This window comes from Haplochromis burtoni, unplaced genomic scaffold (genome assembly GCF_018398535.1).
Source record: "Haplochromis burtoni strain Fernald_Lab_line unplaced genomic scaffold, NCSU_Asbu1 Contig_10, whole genome shotgun sequence".
NCBI lineage: Eukaryota > Metazoa > Chordata > Actinopteri > Cichliformes > Cichlidae > Haplochromis > Haplochromis burtoni.
Genome location: NW_024582371.1, coordinates 2,261,020 through 2,280,379, shown reverse-complemented (window position 1 = coordinate 2,280,379; position 19,360 = coordinate 2,261,020). Strand labels below are relative to the sequence as shown.

Below are 19,360 nucleotides of genomic sequence, written 5' to 3'. Positions count from 1 at the left end.
GGACAAATTGCTTCATTGGGTTTAATTTTAACTGAAATACTGTTGTGCTGTTTACATAATTCAATTCACAAGACATTATGTAAAACATTCAGGAATATTGATGATAAAATACGCACAAAAGCATGCCAGAAAATATATTAACAATCCCTTTAAGACAATGTGACCAAAAACTGTACATAAAAAAAACAAGGATGCAGCTTCTGGACCTGGAAAGTGAAGCCAATGCAAACTGACTTAAGCCTGCATTTCCTTCACAGGCCACTAGGGGCAGCTCTTGTAGTTCCAAATGTCTTTAAACAAACTGCTGTAGTACTTATTTGACCTATAAGCTAAGTACACAGCTTCCTCACTAAATAAGGGTCTCAGACACATGTTTCTCATCAGCATGATGCTATTTTGATTCTTCTTTTTTAAAACTGTATTAGTGCAGGTATACCTGTTGGTTGACAACTCACTACTATATGGTCAAGCAGTGTTGTTGCTTTCACAGTCACACCCAGGTAATGCTGAGTTTAACTCTTTAAGAGTTAAACTCTTTAACTCTTTAAGAGTTAAACCCAGCGTTACCTGTTACCTGTTAAAAGCCTACTAAGAGTAACCCTTGAAGCTGTTTTCTAAACTGACTGGGTTTTTTTTTTCACATTTCAGACCTGCTTGTACAACAAAATGACTGTGTTGGTCAGAATTTAGTGAGGGGGGTGTCTGCAAATGCAACTACCCTTGGAAACTATTTGACCACTAAAGGTGGTCAAACCACACCTTTATTGATAAATACAGAGGTGTCAAAGTGGTCATTAAAGGTACGGGGAGGCATTCAAAGGTCATCTTTATGGGTGAAAGAGTTATTTAAAAAAAAAATGAAATGGGCAAATTGTTCAAGTGAAAGCTTCTAAACAAGGTTTCACAAGGCTACATCCATGTTTTATTTTACACAGCCTTAAGGCTTTACACACCGGACGCATAAAATCTGTGCGAATATTTCGTTGGTTAAAAATATTTTATGAGAGTCACCTATTCTTAATGCAGTCATTTATATGTTTGAAACAAGCTCGATTTTTTTCACTTGGCAAGAAGTGTGCTGTACCTTGAATCATGCACAGTACTGAATATACAAATAGTTAGATAACAGTATTTTACCTCAGACACTGCTCTGGGTCAGTCGGCTCTCTGAACACGAATGTTTTCCCAACTCTGCCGACAAGAGCTCAAACTGCCCCACTGACATCATGAAATATGTCCGGAAGCAGTCGTGATACAGCTTGGATGAACCCAGAACTTCCCAGGACCGACTCATCATCGCTTGATGTTGGTTTTGAGGACGAATTTTCCGCAAAAGTTTGGAACAGAAAAAAATTCTAAATTTTATGTCACTTTTTAAAATGCACTTGGTGTGTAATGGCCTGTAGGTGTGGGATCCAAGATGATGGTGTGCTAAGAGGCAGCTTCCCTGATGTGAGAATTACCCCTTTAAGAGGCACAGGCACAAATCCACAGGCAGCACGGAGATGAGACAGAGCGCTCTCCAGTCGTCAGTGGTTAACAAACACCTTCACTGCATTGCAAATTTTCCCAGGAAAACCAGTATAAAAGAGCCGAAACATGAGACGGTAATGGGAGTCACCAGTATACGAGAGTGAACAGACACTGCTAACATAATGCACAAAGTATCACACAAAGCGCTGGAATGTACTACGTGTCACTGTATTGGTGCAGGCACAATGAATAACCTCTATAATATTATCAATATATATCCTTCATAAATGAATGCAGCATTCTAACAGGTAAGAGGGTGTACTCTTACAGTTTTGGCAGTATGTTGTCATGTAACTGAAAGAAGGGTGGTTTGGCATTTTGCTAGACTTTTTGTCCAAGTCTTTAAAGGTTTTGTAATGATTGTAGTTTTTGAAGCTTAAATGTCTTGACTGATTTAAAAAAAAAAATTATGGCACTATACAACGATAATAAGGTTTTGTTTTCTGGATAAATGGATGAGCAGCAAAACACCCTCACTGATCCAGCCTGGTCCACCCAACCTTAATGCCTTTCATTTGCTTCAGTACAGGCAGGTTTTTTTCATAATGCGCAGGAACTCCTGCTGGTTCACTTCCCCATCTCCATCCCTGTCCGCTTCATCTATCATTTCCTGCAGAAACACACAAAACACGAGGAAATGAAAAGAAGAACTGAGAGATGGAGAAAGCAAAACAAGCTGGCTTGATAGCATTCACGAGCAAATGCTGTGTTGACATTATTCTAAATTGCCTTCACAGCCTTTGGCTTTGTCAACACAACCCACCAGCTAGATACAGTAATATGCTTTTGATATTTTATTATTAGCTCTTTTATGCCATGATGTAGAGCCTCACCTGCAGCTCTTCATCTGTCAGGTTCTCCCCAAGCTCTTTGGCTACCCTCTTCAGATTCTTGAATGATATCTTGCCCGTCTCGTCGTCATCAAACAGCCGGAAAGCTTTTAAGATCTCCTCCTTAGAGTCCTTTTCAGCCTAAAATTAGAGAAGAGGGAGAGTACTTTACTCCGGACAATACAACTCTTTAGTAACATAGAAATAAAAGCAATGCAACACATGTCTACCATTTTCTGCGTCATGACAGTGAGGAAGTCTGCAAAGGAGATCTTTCCTGTGCCATCCTTATCAACTTCACCTATCATCTTCTTGATCTCCTCTTTCTTTGGTTCAAATCCCAGAGCTCTCATGGCAACCTGACACAGAGTAAGAAACGCAGATATTCAAAGCATACATAGGTAATTATCCTTCCTTAGCAGCGGCAGGATAAATTATGTATCGTATCAGTGGGACATAATAACAGTTAATCTGGTCTTTAGCCGGTCTTAAAAAAAGGTTAAAAAAAAACTTCAAATAGAAGATTGTAAGGTTGCTTCCAAACAGAGTCCATCACTGTGCAATGAGAATGAGTATTTACCAGCAGAAAAACATTAAAAAAAATGAACTTATTTTATCCCCTTATATATTTAAGCCCTTTTAAAATAGTGAACAAAGTCTTTACTTTGGGTCGATAGTCATCATTTCAGTTTAACTTAAATAAGTTTGGCTAAATGAAGCACTAAATGATGAGTGTGCCAAATAACTATATATGCAGCTAACTGTACATGTAGACATCAGGGCATGAGATCTTTTACCTTAAGCTCCTTCACATCGATGTATCCAGAGCCATCAGTGTCAAACAGCTCAAAGGCCTCCCGGATCTCCTGCTTCTGTACCTCCGTCAGCTCTGGCTTGGGGGCTGTCTTCTTGCGAGGAGGGGGCACCGGACCCTGCAGGGATGGTCTCTTGGCAACGGTTGCCTGGTGGTGGGGACACAGGAGGAAAAAATATAAAGTATTGTATTCAAAACGTGTTTTCCCCCATACCTAACCACTGCCGGTTTACAAGTTATACCAGTCAGATGCCACACACGAACACGGAATTACGTAATTTCTAAATAATGAAATATGTTCACTCACCATCAGTTGCTCTATGTGTACCTGGCAAATCTGGCTGCAGATCTTTTAGGCCAATCACTGTTTTCGTCTGGGCTGTGACGCTGTCATTTTGGGAAGGGGAAGACAATAAAGCGGTTTCCAGTTTACATCACTGCTTTAATGACACCTAGTCTGGGAGAAATATGTTATACAGTAAAGCATCGTTCTTATTTCGCTGTAACAGCCTACCTGCTAAAATGTGGATGAAAAAAGAAAAGCGCAGGCGAACCAGCTTGTGTCACGAAGCGGATGTTTGATTTGTTTACCTTTTGTGCCAGCGGACAACCAGTGGTTCCTGGACGTGGAGGAGTTAGAGAAAGGATGCACGGAGGCACAACGAGAAGTAGAAATCAAACGCAACAGTCGGGAAAAAAGCTGATTGGTTGGTGAAAATCACGGGGTGCTTTACGGTAACAACATTCACAGCGGCGCAGAAGGTGTGCTACGGATAGAAGCTGCTTGGAGATAATGTGGAGATCTGAGAAGTCATACCTAAATAGATATGATGTCATTTCATTATGTAAATGGTGTGATTCCTCGTGGTAATCAGTTTAATTTCCTCCGTGCTAGGGATTCAGAAACACACTGAGAGTCTAACACAGTCTGATGAGACAATAAATCAAGTCAAAGTCAGCTTTATTGTCAAAAACCAAAGCATCCACGGCCCCCAGTGCACACTAAAGAACATAAATTAAAAATATAAAAATAAAATAAAACGCTTATATACAACACAATATAATACAGTCTTATATAAACTCATCATTGCTCACAATAATGCACAATGATAATAATAATAATAAGGGTTAGCACGACGTGGAAAAAGCATAATCTTCTCCAGAATCAATAAAGAAGAACATGAAACGAGAAGTTATTAGCCCAAGTTATATGGAGTTTAATACTGCAATTAGAAGGCTCTTCTTATTTTATTTATATATCTATTTATTTAATTTTTTCTAAACACTTTTCTACAGTCTGTGATATTTGCATCATATGTGAGCAGGTTATTTATGCTTAAGCACAGATCTTGTAATATATGCACCGAGATGGTGGAGATCTGTGCCAGAGATGCCTGCAGGATCAACAAATTAATCCACGAGGCTGGAAGCATCATTGGCCTGAATCTGGATGCGCTGGAGTAAGTGAGGAGCAGAGGTTCACTGATATAGCTGCTCTCAGTCACGCACAATCCATCATCCCTGCTTCATTCCACCCAGCAGACCCAGCAGACCTCATTCTCCCTCAGACTTTCTGAACCCTGCTGCCATAAAGAACGCTTCAAGAAATCAATTCCGCTGCTCTCTGCAAAACTCACACAAACACGAGTCTGATCCCTCTGGAGTTTTACGATTTATTTTTGGAGCAACTGTAATCCACATTATTTCCTTAGGGATTAATAAAGTATTCTGATTCTGATTCTGATTGTTTCAGGATGACCTGCCATTATCCAATGACACATCTGCTTTCCTGTATCTTTTGCTCGTTTCTCTTCCTCTTCTTTTCTCTTTTTTCTAAACTGAGCACCTGATGACTTTGAACTTTTCTTGTCCATCTTCCATTGGTTTTAATTTTGCACTCCAGTATGAACACAAATCCCCCAACCCGAGGATCACCACAACATAACCTAATAGACCTACACCTTAGTTCACAGACTGGCTTTGTCTAGGGTGAATTTCTGGGATTTCGCACAACCCAGGATTCAAATAAGGAATACATAATGGGTTTGGATTTACATCATTATGAATGAAATGTGCTCTATTTGGAAGCAGCCGCCCCCCTCCCCTTTCGACGGGTTGTGTGTGAGACTTTAAATCATCAAACTGTAAATTATACATTTTAAATTGTTATTGATCCCTTTACTCCTGGTCCTAAAGTGTATATTTATTTTCTTACTCTTCTTATATTTATTGTTTGTTTACTTGCACTGCTGTAACTGGAGCCTCGTCGTATCGTCTCTCTATATACTGGACTGTATGTAGCAGAGATGACAATAAAGTTTACTTTGACTTCAGCAGCGAGCAGGCGCACCGAGGACTGCCCGTGTCGCCCCTATCAAAAACCGCTACTGGTTGTATATGCCAACACGCCTCACATTATAAAGCCTTCACTCTGCTTGCAGTACTTTCATTTTTGGCAGTTGTGTAAGCTCTGTTTGAGTGGCTTGTAGAACAAAATGTTTGAAGTAAGGCTGAGATGGTTTGGACATGTGCAGAGGAGAGATAGCGGATATACTGCAGAAAAGATGTTGATTGTTGGGCTACTAAGTATCAAACATCACGATTTTCAAGCTGGCTCCTTGAAGTTAGATTTACAAGGGGCGTGGTTTTTGAGCTGGCGGACGGCTGAAATAAGCTTCTGCCCCCTGATTGGTCAATGTGGTGGCGTTCTTTGACGTATCCCAAATACTACTGGCTTTTCGCAAGGGTCAGCTTCGTGACTTGACCAATGACAGAGCGGTTCTCTCTCAGCTGATTGAACATTTCAGGTGGGTCGTGCGCGGTTTCCTTGGGCTCGGGTATATGACACAGGAAACAGTGTCGCATGCTTCTTGTACGAAAAGTCGTCACATTTATCTTGTCTGCGCTGAGCATCGATTTTCTCCACGCAAAAGTTTTTCCCACGCTGCCTGAGACCCACCACGGTTTACTTACGTGTTGGTCACTTCTCATTGGTTTCCCATGGCTACACGTGTGCGACCGGTGAGTTAAAACATCATTATCAGCCCAGTTGTGCTTTGATATTTTATGTCAGCGCCGTTTATATTCACTTGTGCTTGTCAGTAATCGCCCCCTGCTTGTTTTGATACAGAGTAGTAAACGGTGTGCGGTCATCGGGGGGTCCGGTTTCTTGGGCAGACACCTGGTGGAGAAGCTGCTGGACCGAGGCTACTCTGTTTCTGTGTTTGACATCCGTCAGAGCTACGAGCTGCCCGGCGTCACCTTCTACCAGGGAGACCTGTGCGACAAACAAGTGAGGCTGCTCTTTCAGATCTCTGAGGGCTCAAAGGTCAAAAAAGAAAAAAAAAATGGCTAGACCACAAAATATTGGGTGATAATCGGCTTAAAAGGCCTTAAATGATTGCTTATCGGGTCAGTTTAAAGAGTAAAGATTTCTTTAAGTGCAATTTTCTAATTCATTCTTGCACCAGATAACAAAACTCCTGCCCCAGGACAAACAAATGCAAACCAAATTTCACCAGGTGTCTGCTTTGTTCTGCTCCAGGCTCTGCTGGCAGCTCTGAAGGATGTGTCCTTGGTCTTTCACTGTGCCTCTCCATCGCCTGCCAGTGACGACCGTGCTCTGTTTGAGAGGGTCAACATCCAGGGCACACAGACTGTTATCCAGACCTGTATAGAGTCTGGAGTACAGGTGAGAGAGAGCATTTAGGTGCCTAAAGTTCACTCTTTAGAGAATAAGAGAAGACAAAGTGTCTTTAATGTGCAGTTTTGCTTCGTTTTTTTTCTTTGCCAGAGGTTGGTCCTGACCAGCAGTGCCAGCGTGGTGTTTGAGGGGACTGACATTAAGAACGGGAGAGAGGATCTGCCGTATGCCAAGAAGCCCATTGACTACTACACAAAGACCAAAATTGAGCAGGAGATGGTAGGCAGGAACGTGGGAGGGTGTATTCGAGTTTGTTGGTGTGACTGGCAAGGCCCTGTAGTTGGCACTGTAGCCCAAAGGCAAGAGAGACATTTTTATTTGTTATTTTAAACCAAAATAGGAGTGAAATGAAGGCTCTAATTTCCACTTTTTGATGCAGTCAGTCATACATTTTAGAGAGAACAGGAGAAATAATAAACTTTTCATTTGCATTTCATTTGAATGCATTTACAAGTATAATTTAGCCTCTTGTTTTCTATTGTCACATTTTTAAGCCTCATCTAGACTGTATCTGTACAGTTAGATACATAGAAAAAAAACCCCTCATCTTGATAATGGCTGAACAGAACAGCTGGAGTAATTATGCAGATTATGGAGATGCAAATGTTGTTAAATATATTAAAATAAAATGGATAATTTAAGACAAATATAACGGCATAAGGAAGAGAGAAAAACGAGAAACAAAGACCTCACAGTGGATTGTGCATGAATGCATAAATACACAGATTTGTGTATTGTTTCCAATCTGTAAACTGACTCATCTCAGCATGCCATATTATGATGAATAGATCTTTTTTTTGAATTCTCAACATATTATTTGTTCCATCTGACATATCTTCCTATCTTCATTACTCAGTTGTTATACAATGGAGGGTCACGTTTGAGCCATCTAATAGTATACCTCTTTTTCCATCCATCTATCTTCTTCCACTTATCCAATTCATGGTCACTGGGGGCTGGAGCCTATTCTAGCTGTCATAGGGCGAAAGGTGGGGTACACCCTGGACAGACTGCCAATCCATCACAGGATTAACACCTGAAGACAGACAACCATTCACACCTACAGCCAGTTTAGAGTCACCAATAGGGCTTTGGAGCGTGTTGAACCTAACCTGCATGTCTTTGGACTGTGGGGGGGAAGCCAGACTACCCAGAGGAAACCCATGCAAGCCCACAGGGAACTGTAGCTTGCCTCCACCAGTGTGTGAATGTGAATGAATAGTGGAATTGTTAAGCACTCTGAGGGTCTCGAAAAGCGCTATATAAATGCAATCCATTATTAACATGCAAACAAATAAAAATTCCTACTAGCCTACTTCTTTTGCTTTTAAATGCATATATACAGTGGGGCAAAAAGTATTTACCGGTAGTCAGCCACCAATTGTGCAAGTTCCCCCACCTAAAATGATGACAGAGGTCAGTAATTTGCACCAGAGGTACACTTCAACTGTGAGAGACAGAATGTGAAAAAAAAAAATCCATGAATCCACATGGTAGGATTTGTAAAGAATTTATTCGTAAATCAGGGTGGAAAATAAGTATTTGGTCAATAACAAAAATACAACTCAATACTTTGTAACATAACCTTTGTTGGCAATAACAGAGGTCAAACGTTTACTATAGGTCTTTACCAGGTTTGCACACACAGTAGCTGGTATTTTGGCCCATTCCTCCATGCAGATCTTCTCGAGAGCAGTGATGTTTTGGGGCTGTCGCCGAGCAACACGGACTTTCAACTCCCGCCACAGATTTTCTATGGGGTTGAGGTCTGGAGACTGGCTAGGCCACTCCAGGACTTTCAAATGCTTCTTACGGAGCCACTCCTTTGTTGCCCGGGCGGTGTGTTTTGGATCATTGTCATGTTGGAAGGAGGTTTTGGCTCAAAATCTCACGATACATGGCCCCATTCATTCTGTCCTTAACACGGATCAGTCGTCCTGTCCCCTTGGCAGAAAAACAGCCCCATAGCATGATGTTTCCACCCCCATGCTTCACAGTAGGTATGGTGTTCTTGGGATGCAACTCAGTATTCTTCTTCCTCCAAACACGACGAGTTGAGTTTATACCAAAAAGTTCTACTTTGGTTTCATCTGACCACATGACATTCTCCCAATCCTCTGCTGTATCATCCATGTGCTCTCTGGCAAACTTCAGACGGGCCTGGACATGCACTGGCTTCAGCAGCGGAACACGTCTGGCACTGCGGGATTTGATTCCCTGCCGTTGTAGTGTGTTACTGATGGTGACCTTTGTTACTTTGGTCCCAGCTCTCTGCAGGTCATTCACCAGGTCCCCCCGTGTGGTTCTGGGATCTTTGCTCACCGTTCTCATGATCATTTTGACCCCACGGGATGAGATCTTGCGTGGAGCCCCAGATCGAGGGAGATTATCAGTGGTCTTGTATGTCTTCCATTTTCTGATGATTGCTCCCACAGTTGATTTTTTTCACACCAAGCTGCTTGCCTATTGTAGATTCACTCTTCCCAGTCTGGTGCAGGTCTACAATACTTTTCCTGGTGTCCTTCGAAAGCTCTTTGGTCTTGGCCATGGCGGCGTTTGGAGTCTGACTGTTTGAGGCTGTGGACAGGTGTCTTTTATACAGATGATGAGTTCAAACAGGTGCCATTCATACAGGTAACGAGTGGGGGACAGAAAAGCTTCTTACAGAAGACGTTACAGGTCTGTGAGAGCCAGAGATTTTCCTTGTTTGAGGTGACCAAATACTTATTTTCCACCCTAATTTACGAATAAATTCTTTACAAATCCTACCATGTGGAATTCATGGATTTTTTTTTTCACATTCTGTCTCTCACAGTTGAAGTGTACCTCTGGTGCAAATTACTGACCTCTGTCATCATTTTAAGTGGGGGAACTTGCACAATCGGTGGCTGACTAAATACTTTTTTGCCCCACTGTACATGCATGCTCCACATGATCTTGTTGCATTATTTTGTTAAGATCCAATATTTAATCTGGTAACATTTTAACGTTCGAGTTAATGGTTTCTATATTAACGTAAGTTAGGTTAAAAACTGTTCTTGAACCATCAGAGCCAATTCAAAGAATTCAAATCTAGTCACCTCTAGAACAGCTGCCTTATGGAAAAACAGGTTTTTGGCTTGGGTGCACAGCCTATGATACCTGACATCTAAATGATGAGGTTCAAAAGCACATAGGCTAAATTTGTTTTTTTTAATGCGTATTAGTGCAGAGAGAGTCCAAATGTTACATTTATTTCCCTCCAAATTTTTATTCCTTAATTCTTGTTTCTTGTCCATTTGCTATTCTGTGGGTTGTTTGAGAAAAGTGAGCCTGTAGGGGCTTAGAGCTGAAGTCTGGAAGTTGCAGACACTCTTTTGCAGCTGTATCCTGTTCTGTTTTTTGTGTTTAGCTGGTCCTCAAGGCTTGTGACAAGCAAAAGGGCTTCCTCACAGTTGCAATTCGGCCTCACGGCATCTTTGGTCCTCGAGATCCACAGCTGGTTCCCATCCTGGTGGACACGGCTCGCAGGGGCAAAATGAAATTCATCATTGGGTGAGTCATAGCATTTTAAAAATTTAATAATCACTCACTTAATAGAAACAGCTTTTATATGATAAAACACAACTAACAAACTGATAAGACTAAATGATAATCAGTTCAGCAACAATCACTGCTGATGATCTGAAGCTCTGCTGATTTTAGTCCAATTCCTATGCTTCTTTGACGACATCAGTGCACGTGTGTCATAAGAGCTCAGAGTAAAGCCTGCGTCAGCAAAAAGACAAGAAAAACACCCCCCAATCTATTTTATGTATTTGAGGGAGCCAGCAGCTGCTGCATCTGCATGTACTGCCTTCAGCATAAAACACTGTGATGTGTTGTTTGTGGTGTGGAAGGCTGGACTCACAGCATTTGACAGAAAGTGACAACATGGAGTTGTAGGATTTGAAAGCGAGGCTTTCTTTGGTCTTGAGTGGGTTTTGATGGTGAAACAATACCGAGTTGAATCAAGGATTTTAGCATTCTCTTCTAATAAACAAGGTAAGTTATCAGTGAAGTATTGGTGTTTCTGAAATACGAAGCTGAAAGCAGCCTTGAGATAGTGGCTCAGCCCACACAGCCATGTGAAAAACAAAACAAACTTGAATTGCTTTCTGTATGACGTTATCAATCTCTCACATAAAAGTGGAGGAATTTTGGCCCACTCCTTTTTACAACATTGCTTCAGTTCATTGATGTTTACCCACAACTCTGTTTAAGGCCTTCTATGGTATTTCAGCCAGGAAGGGGTGTGGACTTTGACTGGTTCATTGCAACATACTGATTCTGTTCTTTTTCAGCCATTCAGCTGTGTTTGGGATCATTGTCCTGTTGCGTAACCCAGTTTTGCCAGAATTTTAGCTGTCGGATGAATGTTCTTACATTTGACTTTCGAATACTTTTCGTGGTCGACTCGTTGACTGCAAGGTGTCCGGGTCCCGTGACTGCAAAACGAGCCAAAATCACGATTCCCTCCATTACCATGTTTGTGCTGATATGATGTGTTTGGGTTTTGTCAAATGTGGCACTGTGTATTCTGGTCAAACATCTCAACTTTGGTTTGGTCCATCCAAAGGAAATTGTTCGAGAACTCTTGTGGTTTGTTTAGATGTAATTATGCCAACCTATGCTGTGCTGCCGTGTTCTTTTATGACAGAAGAGGCTTTCTCCTGGCAGTCCTTACAAATGGGCTGTACTTTTTCAGTTTTTTACGAATTGTACTGTCATGAACTTTAACTTTTAACACGCCAACTTACACATGTACAGTCTGAGATGTAGCTTTTGGGCAGTTTTCTGAATATTACTCAATCTGACCTTGGGGTGAATTTGCTGAATCGTTCACTCCTGGGAGAATTGTGGCATTGTGTTACCACACACCTGACTGCTCAATGCCAATAAAGCGCTCAAACGTTTGCTTTCATAGCAGTGCTCGCACTTGCTGATGATCAACTGTTCATGTGATTAGCAGCATCTGACAACAGCTACTTAACATTGTAATTCCTGTGAAAGCAGCATGAAAGCATGCTACTACCACTAATTATTCGATCCTAGTACTTATTTTCAAAAAGGATGTCTTGATGGTTTTCAGTTAAATAATTAGTTTTTGTCTCCTTCAGTGATGGAACCAATCTGGTAGATTTCACCTTTGTGGAGAATGTAGTTCATGGACACATTCTGGCTGCTGAACGGCTGAGAGCAGACTCCCCCATATGTGGGAAGGTGAGTTAAAATAAAATCCACAGCAGTGGTGGCACCAAGTGGTTAACATGCTTTTCGATCAGTTAATTTACTTTAATTTTTCTCCATTTGTCTTCCAGCCATATCACATAACCAACGATGAGCCAATTCGCTTTTGGGACTTCATGTCTCAAGTATTGGTGGGTCTTGGATATCCTCCTCCCCGCTACCACCTGCCTTACAGTTTGGTGTACGGACTGGCGCTTCTCCTCTGGCTGCTGTCCGTACTATTGAGTCCTTTAATATCTTTCAAGCCAACTTTTACACCGATGAGAGTGGCTCTGGCTGGAACCCACCACTACTACAACTGTAAACGTGCCAAAGAAGACCTGGGCTACACACCACTGGTCAGCCTGAAGGATGCGATTGCACGCACCGTAGAGAGCTATCCTCAACTCAGATGCGAGGCTTGACAGGTGGCTGGAATTAGAGACTGCTGAGACATGTAGAGCTCTGGGCATTTATACAATTAAACTCATAATGAGAATAATGTGATGCGGTAATACTAAATGGAAAATGATGGAAGTCACTAGTGCTAGATAAACTTCACCATGTGAAGCATTTGTATGCCTTTTTTATTTTTCATGCAGCATCCCACCAGTAGATGGCAGCAGATGGTGCTGGTACTGGTGCCCTTATTGCAGTCTGATCATACACAAACTGCAGAGTACATCCACTCTTAATGCCAGTACAGTGATCACAGCTGATTTTTGTTGTCTTCTGTTCTTTGTACTTGTAAACACTGAGATGCTGCTCTTGAGATTTCAAAATGCCTTTATACATTCCTCCACATGCTCTTGATAGAACATATATATATATATATATATATATTTACATGTGTGTAATATATGATTATGTGAATGTTTGGCCTGGAACAGACGTTGCACAAGTTTCTGACATGCTGTTAAGTGAAATCTTCAGCGATACTGTAGACAGTCTTGTGCTTACATATTTGTTCCAACTGTCTGGGCAGAAAGTCCTTTGCTGATTAAACTTGACAATGCCCTCATGCACAACGTGAGGTTTTCTTAGGAAATGTTTTTCAGAGTTTGGAGTGAAAAGAACTTGAATGGCCTTCACAGAGCCCTGACTTCAACCCTGTCACATACCTCTGGGATAGCTTAACTGGCTGATTGTAAACCAGGTCTTATTGCCTAACATCAGTGGTTGACCTCGCTGATCATCTCGTAGCTGAAAGGGGACAAATCCCTGCAGTCAGGTTCCAGAAGTATGTGGAAAACTTTTCTAAGAGAATTGACTGCACCGTCACTGCAAACATGCCCACGCAAACAAGGCTCTCAGACGCGTCCTTCAGCCATAAACCGATACAGAATTTCATTGAAACACTAATTGGTTAGAAATGCATCTGCAGTGTGGGACATTACAGAAAAAAACAAGTCCTAACTTGTTTGGCGTCACGACAGAAATCAGGATTTTGACAGCCAATACATTTGGGTCTCTCTTTATTACACACTGTGTTGAAGCCAAGGGGATTTCTTTGTTGTTGTTTTTTTTTTTTTTTTTTTTTGTAGTTGTGGTAGTTAGTGCAGCTTTATTATCTGCTCTTTGCTTACCTGGCAGCACTTTTACAAAGTTGCCCACACCTTGCCTGCAGGGCAGAGCCATCTGTTATTTTTATTTAGTCTCTGCAGTCTGCTATAACTCCAGACCTCCCCAAGGGGGAACTACTGTTTAAACAACACTCTCACATCATTATGATTTTTTTCTTTTTTTTTTTTTTTTTTACTGTTCATATTCCCTATGAATATCCAACCACTCATGTCTTCATCTGGTTTGGGCTGGAACATCTCAGCTGTCATAGGGTGAGGGATGGGGAATGCACTGGACGCACCTGTTTGTTAAATGTCTAATAGAGTGATTCACACTTACACCTACAACCAATTTTAAATCACCATAGTGCTTAATGTGTAGGTCTTTGGACCTACATGGGAGGAAGCCGTAGTACCCACAGAGAATCCGCGAACTCCACACAGAAAGGTCATGGCCAGGCAGTGGATTCAAACCCAGGATCTTGTTCCTGCACAATGAGAGAACAAACCTCTGCCAACCTCTGTACCAAAATACTTCCTTGGGTCGGTATCTTGTGTTGTTGTCCACGGGGACGACATCCTGAGGAGAAAATTAGCAGAATTTGAGTGCACCATTTCTGATATAAGAGGAGAAATAAACACAGCCACCAGTAGTGGTTTCAGTGCACAGGTAAATGCATGCACATCAGTCTAATAAAATTCTGATATGACATCATGTGAACTAGATTAACATCCACAGGTTCCAGTCACTCAGCTGTTAGGTGCTGGGTGTCATAAGCATGGCGTGTGCTTTGATGAGTCAGGGAGACTCTGTGTTATTCAAGCACTGTCATTAAAAACAATGATGGGCTGGGTAATACTAAAACACAGCTATAATCTTAATATTTACACATCCATCTCCTACGTGGAAATGAGAAAGTTGAGATACTAATGAAGTCGTCGACACTGACGTGCTTCACTGCGTTAAATGCATTGGTTACATTACTTAAGTTTGTCTTTTCCCTGTTCAGCATTTCTGTCATTCCATGTCTTGGTGTGGTGAGAATAAGGTGGGGGTTATGTTCAGATACTTTGCATTCTCATTTTAATTCTGAGCAGCAGCACCCTAATGATTCACTTGCTAGAGTCAGAGCCACTGGGCAAGGCCGTCTGACTGGTTTCTTCTACAAGGGAACAAGGGAGAGAGATCCAGGTGAATAATACACGTTATGATTTACACTTGCAAGTGTGCTTGCCAGAGCGACACTTTGGCATTCAGAGTTGCCAATTTCCTCTTCCACCTACTTTCTGTGACTTGTTGTGAAACCTATCTACACCTGTGATTTTGAAACGGCCTCGTAAATATGTACACAGACTGTTTATCGGGTTTTTGTGCTTTTTCTAAGGCACAGTGTGGTTTCAGAAAGTTGAAACTGTGGCCAAATGCTCAGAAAGTGTTCTTTTGCCATTTGTAGGAGAAAAAAATTGCTCGACAATTGCAGGCACATCCTTGACTTTCTCTTACACAAACATGGATATAGTCGCTCGGATTGAGCAAACAGTTTGTTTACAATGGGCTTTCATTTGTTTTTCTTCCTAGGATATCCTGCGTATTGCAAAGCACAGGGTAATCCATAAATGACCTTTACCAGAGCTTATATAAGAAATTCAATATTCACGCCAGCATTCATGATTTTTCCTTCACAGAAACACACGTGAAAGTATAAAACACCTTTGCTTTAAGAATAAAATTAAGAATGTTCCAAGCTTGTGTTCTATTTTTTCTGACGACCGCTGTTTCTCTTCATTATCTCGGCTCTGTGCTGTGTTCTTGTTCTTGTTTTAATGCTTGTGCTTCCTGGGCTGTCCTACCCAGTGAGCATGAGACGAGTGTTTCCCAAAGGAGATGTTGCTGTGTGTCACTTCGTTTATGTTTGCCATGCAGTGCACCTTGTCGTTGCCCCTATGCCTTGCTGGTTCTAAGCATTGATTGCCAGCCACCTGTGCGACAGGTATGTGCTTGCTGTCATCCATGAACAAAGCCCAGATGTAGTAAACAGAAATTAATTCTTAGCAACCTCTCTTACGCACACACACACACACACACACACACACACAAAAGTGGATAGACAAACACACGCTGCTCCACCCCATATTTACCTCCCTTGACTGGCTGGGCTTGTTAGTGCTCACGCCTGTACCTGTTGGCTAATACGTCGGGCTGAGACACCTGTTAGACAGAGAAAGACTTTTCCTCTGTTCACACCAACCACGCTCACTAGGACACAGATCCTCAACAAATCTTCCTGTGCTGGATATAAAGTGACAGCAGGTAGGAACTCTGGTGTTGTTATGTCACTTATTCATGACATGATATGTTGTGTATTTTTAAAGTGTCAGAGTGATCGGATTGGTTGGGTTACATAAACTGTTTGTTGAAAGTGTTCATTATGAGTGTCTGCCCTCTCATTTTCTGGGTGTTTCTTTGCCATGATTGCTTCCCATCGTGCTCGGGGCTTGCTTTAAAATGCTATTGGCTTTCATTAATCATTTATCTCTTATAGACTGATGTGCTAAACCAAAGATAAATATGGTCTCTGAGCCCTCAGTTTGTTTTGTCACCAATATTCAGGAAAATCCTCAAGAGATATTGCGCCGACTTACTCCAAAGGGAATGAATTCACAGCCTAAGGAAGGACTTTTTTTTTAAAAGTGATATTTGCATTCTGACTTTAACAATACTCCACAGTTTTGCATAAGCTCTACTCTGTGTCTACTTTCAGATAAGGGCACACTTGTGATTGTTTCATTAGTATTTTCCCCTTTCTACTGAAGTTCCCCTGAGGACGTAGGCTTGCCTCTGAGCAACTCGTTTCTGTTTTCTGATCCTAAATAGCTGGGGCTTAGTTCATTTGGAAATGAGCGAATAGAAAGCGATATTTGTGTAATCAGGTTAATCTTATGTGGGCCAGTTTATATTGTTACAGAGTGTCAGATACACAGAATGCCTATCTGCGTCCATTCATATTTGGTCAATCGCTGCATATTTTGGAAAGCGGACAAACAGGATCGTCGGCATGTTTTAAGGATGAAACTGAGGAATGTTTGACACAGCACATGTTTCTCAATGGGAGGGGACATAGTGTGGGAACAAAGTTGCAACTCGCTGCTCACATCATACGCCTAATTTTTACAAGATGCCAATCATCTCTCTGAATTATCTGTAATTTAGTGGCCTGCAAAGAAAAGAGAAAAAAGAAGAGAGCGAGAACCCCGTGAAACAAGCATGTCAAAAGGTGAGCAGATTTTGATTTTAATGTGAGATGATGTGTTTCCTCCAATAAAAGCTGGGAGTATTATGCATCTGTGCCGGGCTCTTGGCTATAAATTCACTTATTACCCTGATTTAAGGCAAACTACAAGTGGTTGATGATATAGTGTCTTCTGGCTCAAAGGGGGACTGTATATCTTAGAAGCTATCAAGCAGACAATTATTAAGCTGTCATTATGATGCAGCATATAGTGTGTATCATATCTCAAATGTGAGCTTGCGTGCGGGTGTGTGATATGCACATGTTTGTATCTCAGAGGGAGACAGAGCGTCCGTGCTGCGTACCACCAAAGTCCGGACAAGGCTGAGGGGAGACGCCAGCTGGTTGCAACGCAGCAATGACTCTAAGGATGAAACGCAAGAGGAGAAACCATGGTAAACACCCCTGTTTAAGCACGATACCCATCATCCCGTTATCATCTACTCTGTCACATAGGAAATAAATGAAAATAAGATAAAACCAAATTCCATTGCAGGATAGCAGAAGTTAAAGCCAGCCGTCTGAGCGGAGCCCCTGCTGACACCAGTCCAGTGTCTTCGCCAACAAATTCTACTCCACCACCAACCAAGTATGACACGGAGAGGTAAACCCAGGTTTTTAATGTCATAGGCTTATCTGCAGTTCTTTGAAACATGACTGTGCTGATAACAAGTCTCTGTTTTGAGTTTAGGCAGCCAACATCCGGATACCTTATCAGGTAAGAGAAAGGCTTCTGATATTCTGAGCACCACCATCTGGGTTATAAAATACGTTTACCACAAAGCATATAAAAACATATATATTTATAAAACAGAGATTTTAGTCAGCCAAAGTGGAGTCTCAGTCACCATCACAGTGAACATGAAAATAAACAAACAAAACACACACACACACACACACACACACACACAAACTGTATAAAGAAATAAGGGCTTGTTCAGGACTTTCTTTCTTTTTCTTCAGGGGTGTTTTCACTAAAGTGGACAAGCCTCCTCCATCCTCACCATCTAACGGCTTTAGGTAAGAGCAGCTGAACCACACAGCTTCGACAAGCAGTTTGACCTTTCCTCCATTACTTATTATCTGGTTTTATTGCAGCAAAACACCGCAATTCAACAAAAAGCCTTCAGAGACCTACAAGAAAATGTGAGCAAACGTAAATTCAGAGTCCCAGTTTAACTGCTGGCAGCTGGATGAGAGTCTTTTCACAAGGTGCATGTTTGTGCTTCTGTTCCTCAGAGCCCCCCACACTGTGCGGTCTGCTGCAGAGAAACAGGAGGGCCAGCTTAGCCTCGAGGAGCTGGAGAAGCGGTAAGACTCTCCTTGCGTCCTGAAGTTAGACACCCGGGAAAGAGATTACATTAACATTATTCTGATTCATTCTGCAGGACGGAGAAAGCCAGTAATGTTCTGACGAAATCTGCAGCCAGGCAACGGTCTTACGTGCTTTCAGCTGCAAAGAAATACGAGTACGTATTTTCTCATGCCACTATTCTAATGCTTATCTTGAGATACAGCATGTTTCTGTAATGCTTTCATAAAAGAACAGTGCATATGTTTAAAACTTCCCATGCAGTGGGAAATTCTTTTTATTGACGTGCCTTGCTGAGCACTTACGGAGGCATTCACACAGGCTTTGTGTTCAAAACTCTAAGGTCTCAAGAAACGCCTGACACATCGCTCAGCAATAGCAGTCCAGCATTTGTGGCTACAAGGTAAGCCCTTTTTCCTAGAGGCAAAAAGAAAAGATATGTGAAATATGTGCTCTACACTTGCATGCATTTCTACTTGTGCCATCATGTGGTTGACTAAAAATGTGCAGGGTGGAGATTACTGATGATGATGAGCCTTCTGAGACTCCTGCACCTGCCAGCGCTGTGCTGCCATCCCCTGTTGTTCCTGTCACATCTGTTGCATCCAAGCCTGCGCCCGAACCTCAGAAAATGTAAATCCCGCACCATGTTTCTATTTCCAGTGCAACAAGTGATTTGAGTTTGATTCATTATCTCTGTGGTTTACAGTGCTGACACCAGCACTAAGACAGCTGCTGCTGTGAGTGTTAATGAGCCGGTTGCTCCAAAGTTGGAGAAGAAGGCCACCCCAGAGCCTGCAAAAGAAGAGACCCCTCAAGTGTCTGTTACACAAGAACAGCCAACTTTTGACACCAAGGTGGCTGCTCCCCTCCCTGAACTAATCAAAGATTGTCTTCAAGTAGCCTCTAAAGAGCCACAACCCAAAGAGTCTGGGCAGACTAACACGCCTCTGGTTGATCTTTCGCCACCATCAAAACCCCCAATATCATCTAATCAAAAGTCCCCTGAGTCGACCACTGCAGCGTCTCCTGTCCCGACCTCCACTGTCACCAAGTCACCTGCACCTGT

General features: G+C 42.0%; 3 protein-coding genes across 17 annotated transcripts in view; 2 read left to right on the top strand and 1 right to left on the bottom strand.

Annotated features, from left to right (window-relative positions):
• Positions 1-3: 3 nt before the first annotated feature.
• Positions 4-3,867, bottom strand: cetn2 (centrin, EF-hand protein, 2). Of its 2 annotated transcripts, none has more exons than XM_005921283.3 (6): positions 3,769-3,867; positions 3,485-3,564; positions 3,161-3,325; positions 2,594-2,722; positions 2,367-2,504; positions 4-2,143 (listed from the first exon to the last, which is right to left on the bottom strand). In XM_005921283.3, exons 2-6 carry the CDS (start codon positions 3,485-3,487, stop codon positions 2,054-2,056), a joined length of 525 nt encoding a protein of 174 aa, XP_005921345.1. In that variant the 5' UTR covers positions 3,488-3,564; positions 3,769-3,867; the 3' UTR covers positions 4-2,053. The 2 variants fall into 2 exon arrangements, with proteins under 2 accessions (XP_005921345.1, XP_005921344.1); XM_005921282.3 differs by having other exon boundaries at positions 3,692-3,823.
• Positions 3,868-5,994: 2,127 nt separating this feature from the next.
• nsdhl (NAD(P) dependent steroid dehydrogenase-like) lies at positions 5,995-13,152 on the top strand. The gene is made up of 7 exons (XM_005921286.3): positions 5,995-6,198; positions 6,308-6,469; positions 6,722-6,868; positions 6,971-7,099; positions 10,272-10,414; positions 12,019-12,121; positions 12,220-13,152. The coding sequence occupies exons 1-7, from the start codon at positions 6,178-6,180 to the stop codon at positions 12,550-12,552; spliced, it is 1,038 nt and encodes a 345-aa protein (XP_005921348.1). The 5' UTR covers positions 5,995-6,177; the 3' UTR covers positions 12,553-13,152.
• A 2,693-nt stretch (positions 13,153-15,845) lies between these two features.
• znf185 (zinc finger protein 185 with LIM domain) overlaps positions 15,846-19,360 on the top strand; it is a 17,276-nt gene continuing 13,761 nt past the window's right edge. For 4 of the 14 annotated variants that reach the window (XM_014333309.2, XM_014333308.2, XM_042229019.1 and 1 more), the window contains exons 1-12: positions 15,848-16,000; positions 16,901-16,964; positions 17,257-17,374; positions 17,476-17,583; positions 17,671-17,697; positions 17,943-17,999; positions 18,078-18,125; positions 18,219-18,290; positions 18,368-18,448; positions 18,635-18,694; positions 18,802-18,924; positions 19,001-19,345. In XM_014333309.2, coding sequence (XP_014188795.1) covers positions 16,955-16,964; positions 17,257-17,374; positions 17,476-17,583; positions 17,671-17,697; positions 17,943-17,999; positions 18,078-18,125; positions 18,219-18,290; positions 18,368-18,448; positions 18,635-18,694; positions 18,802-18,924; positions 19,001-19,345 — 1,049 coding nt within the window. In that variant the 5' untranslated portion in view covers positions 15,848-16,000; positions 16,901-16,954. Of the gene's footprint in view, positions 16,001-16,900; positions 16,965-17,256; positions 17,375-17,475; positions 17,584-17,670; positions 17,698-17,942; positions 18,000-18,077; positions 18,126-18,218; positions 18,291-18,367; positions 18,449-18,634; positions 18,695-18,801; positions 18,925-19,000; positions 19,346-19,360 lie in introns of all 14 variants that reach the window. The other 10 variants (XM_042229017.1, XM_042229027.1, XM_042229014.1 and 7 more) reach the window with 4 other exon arrangements.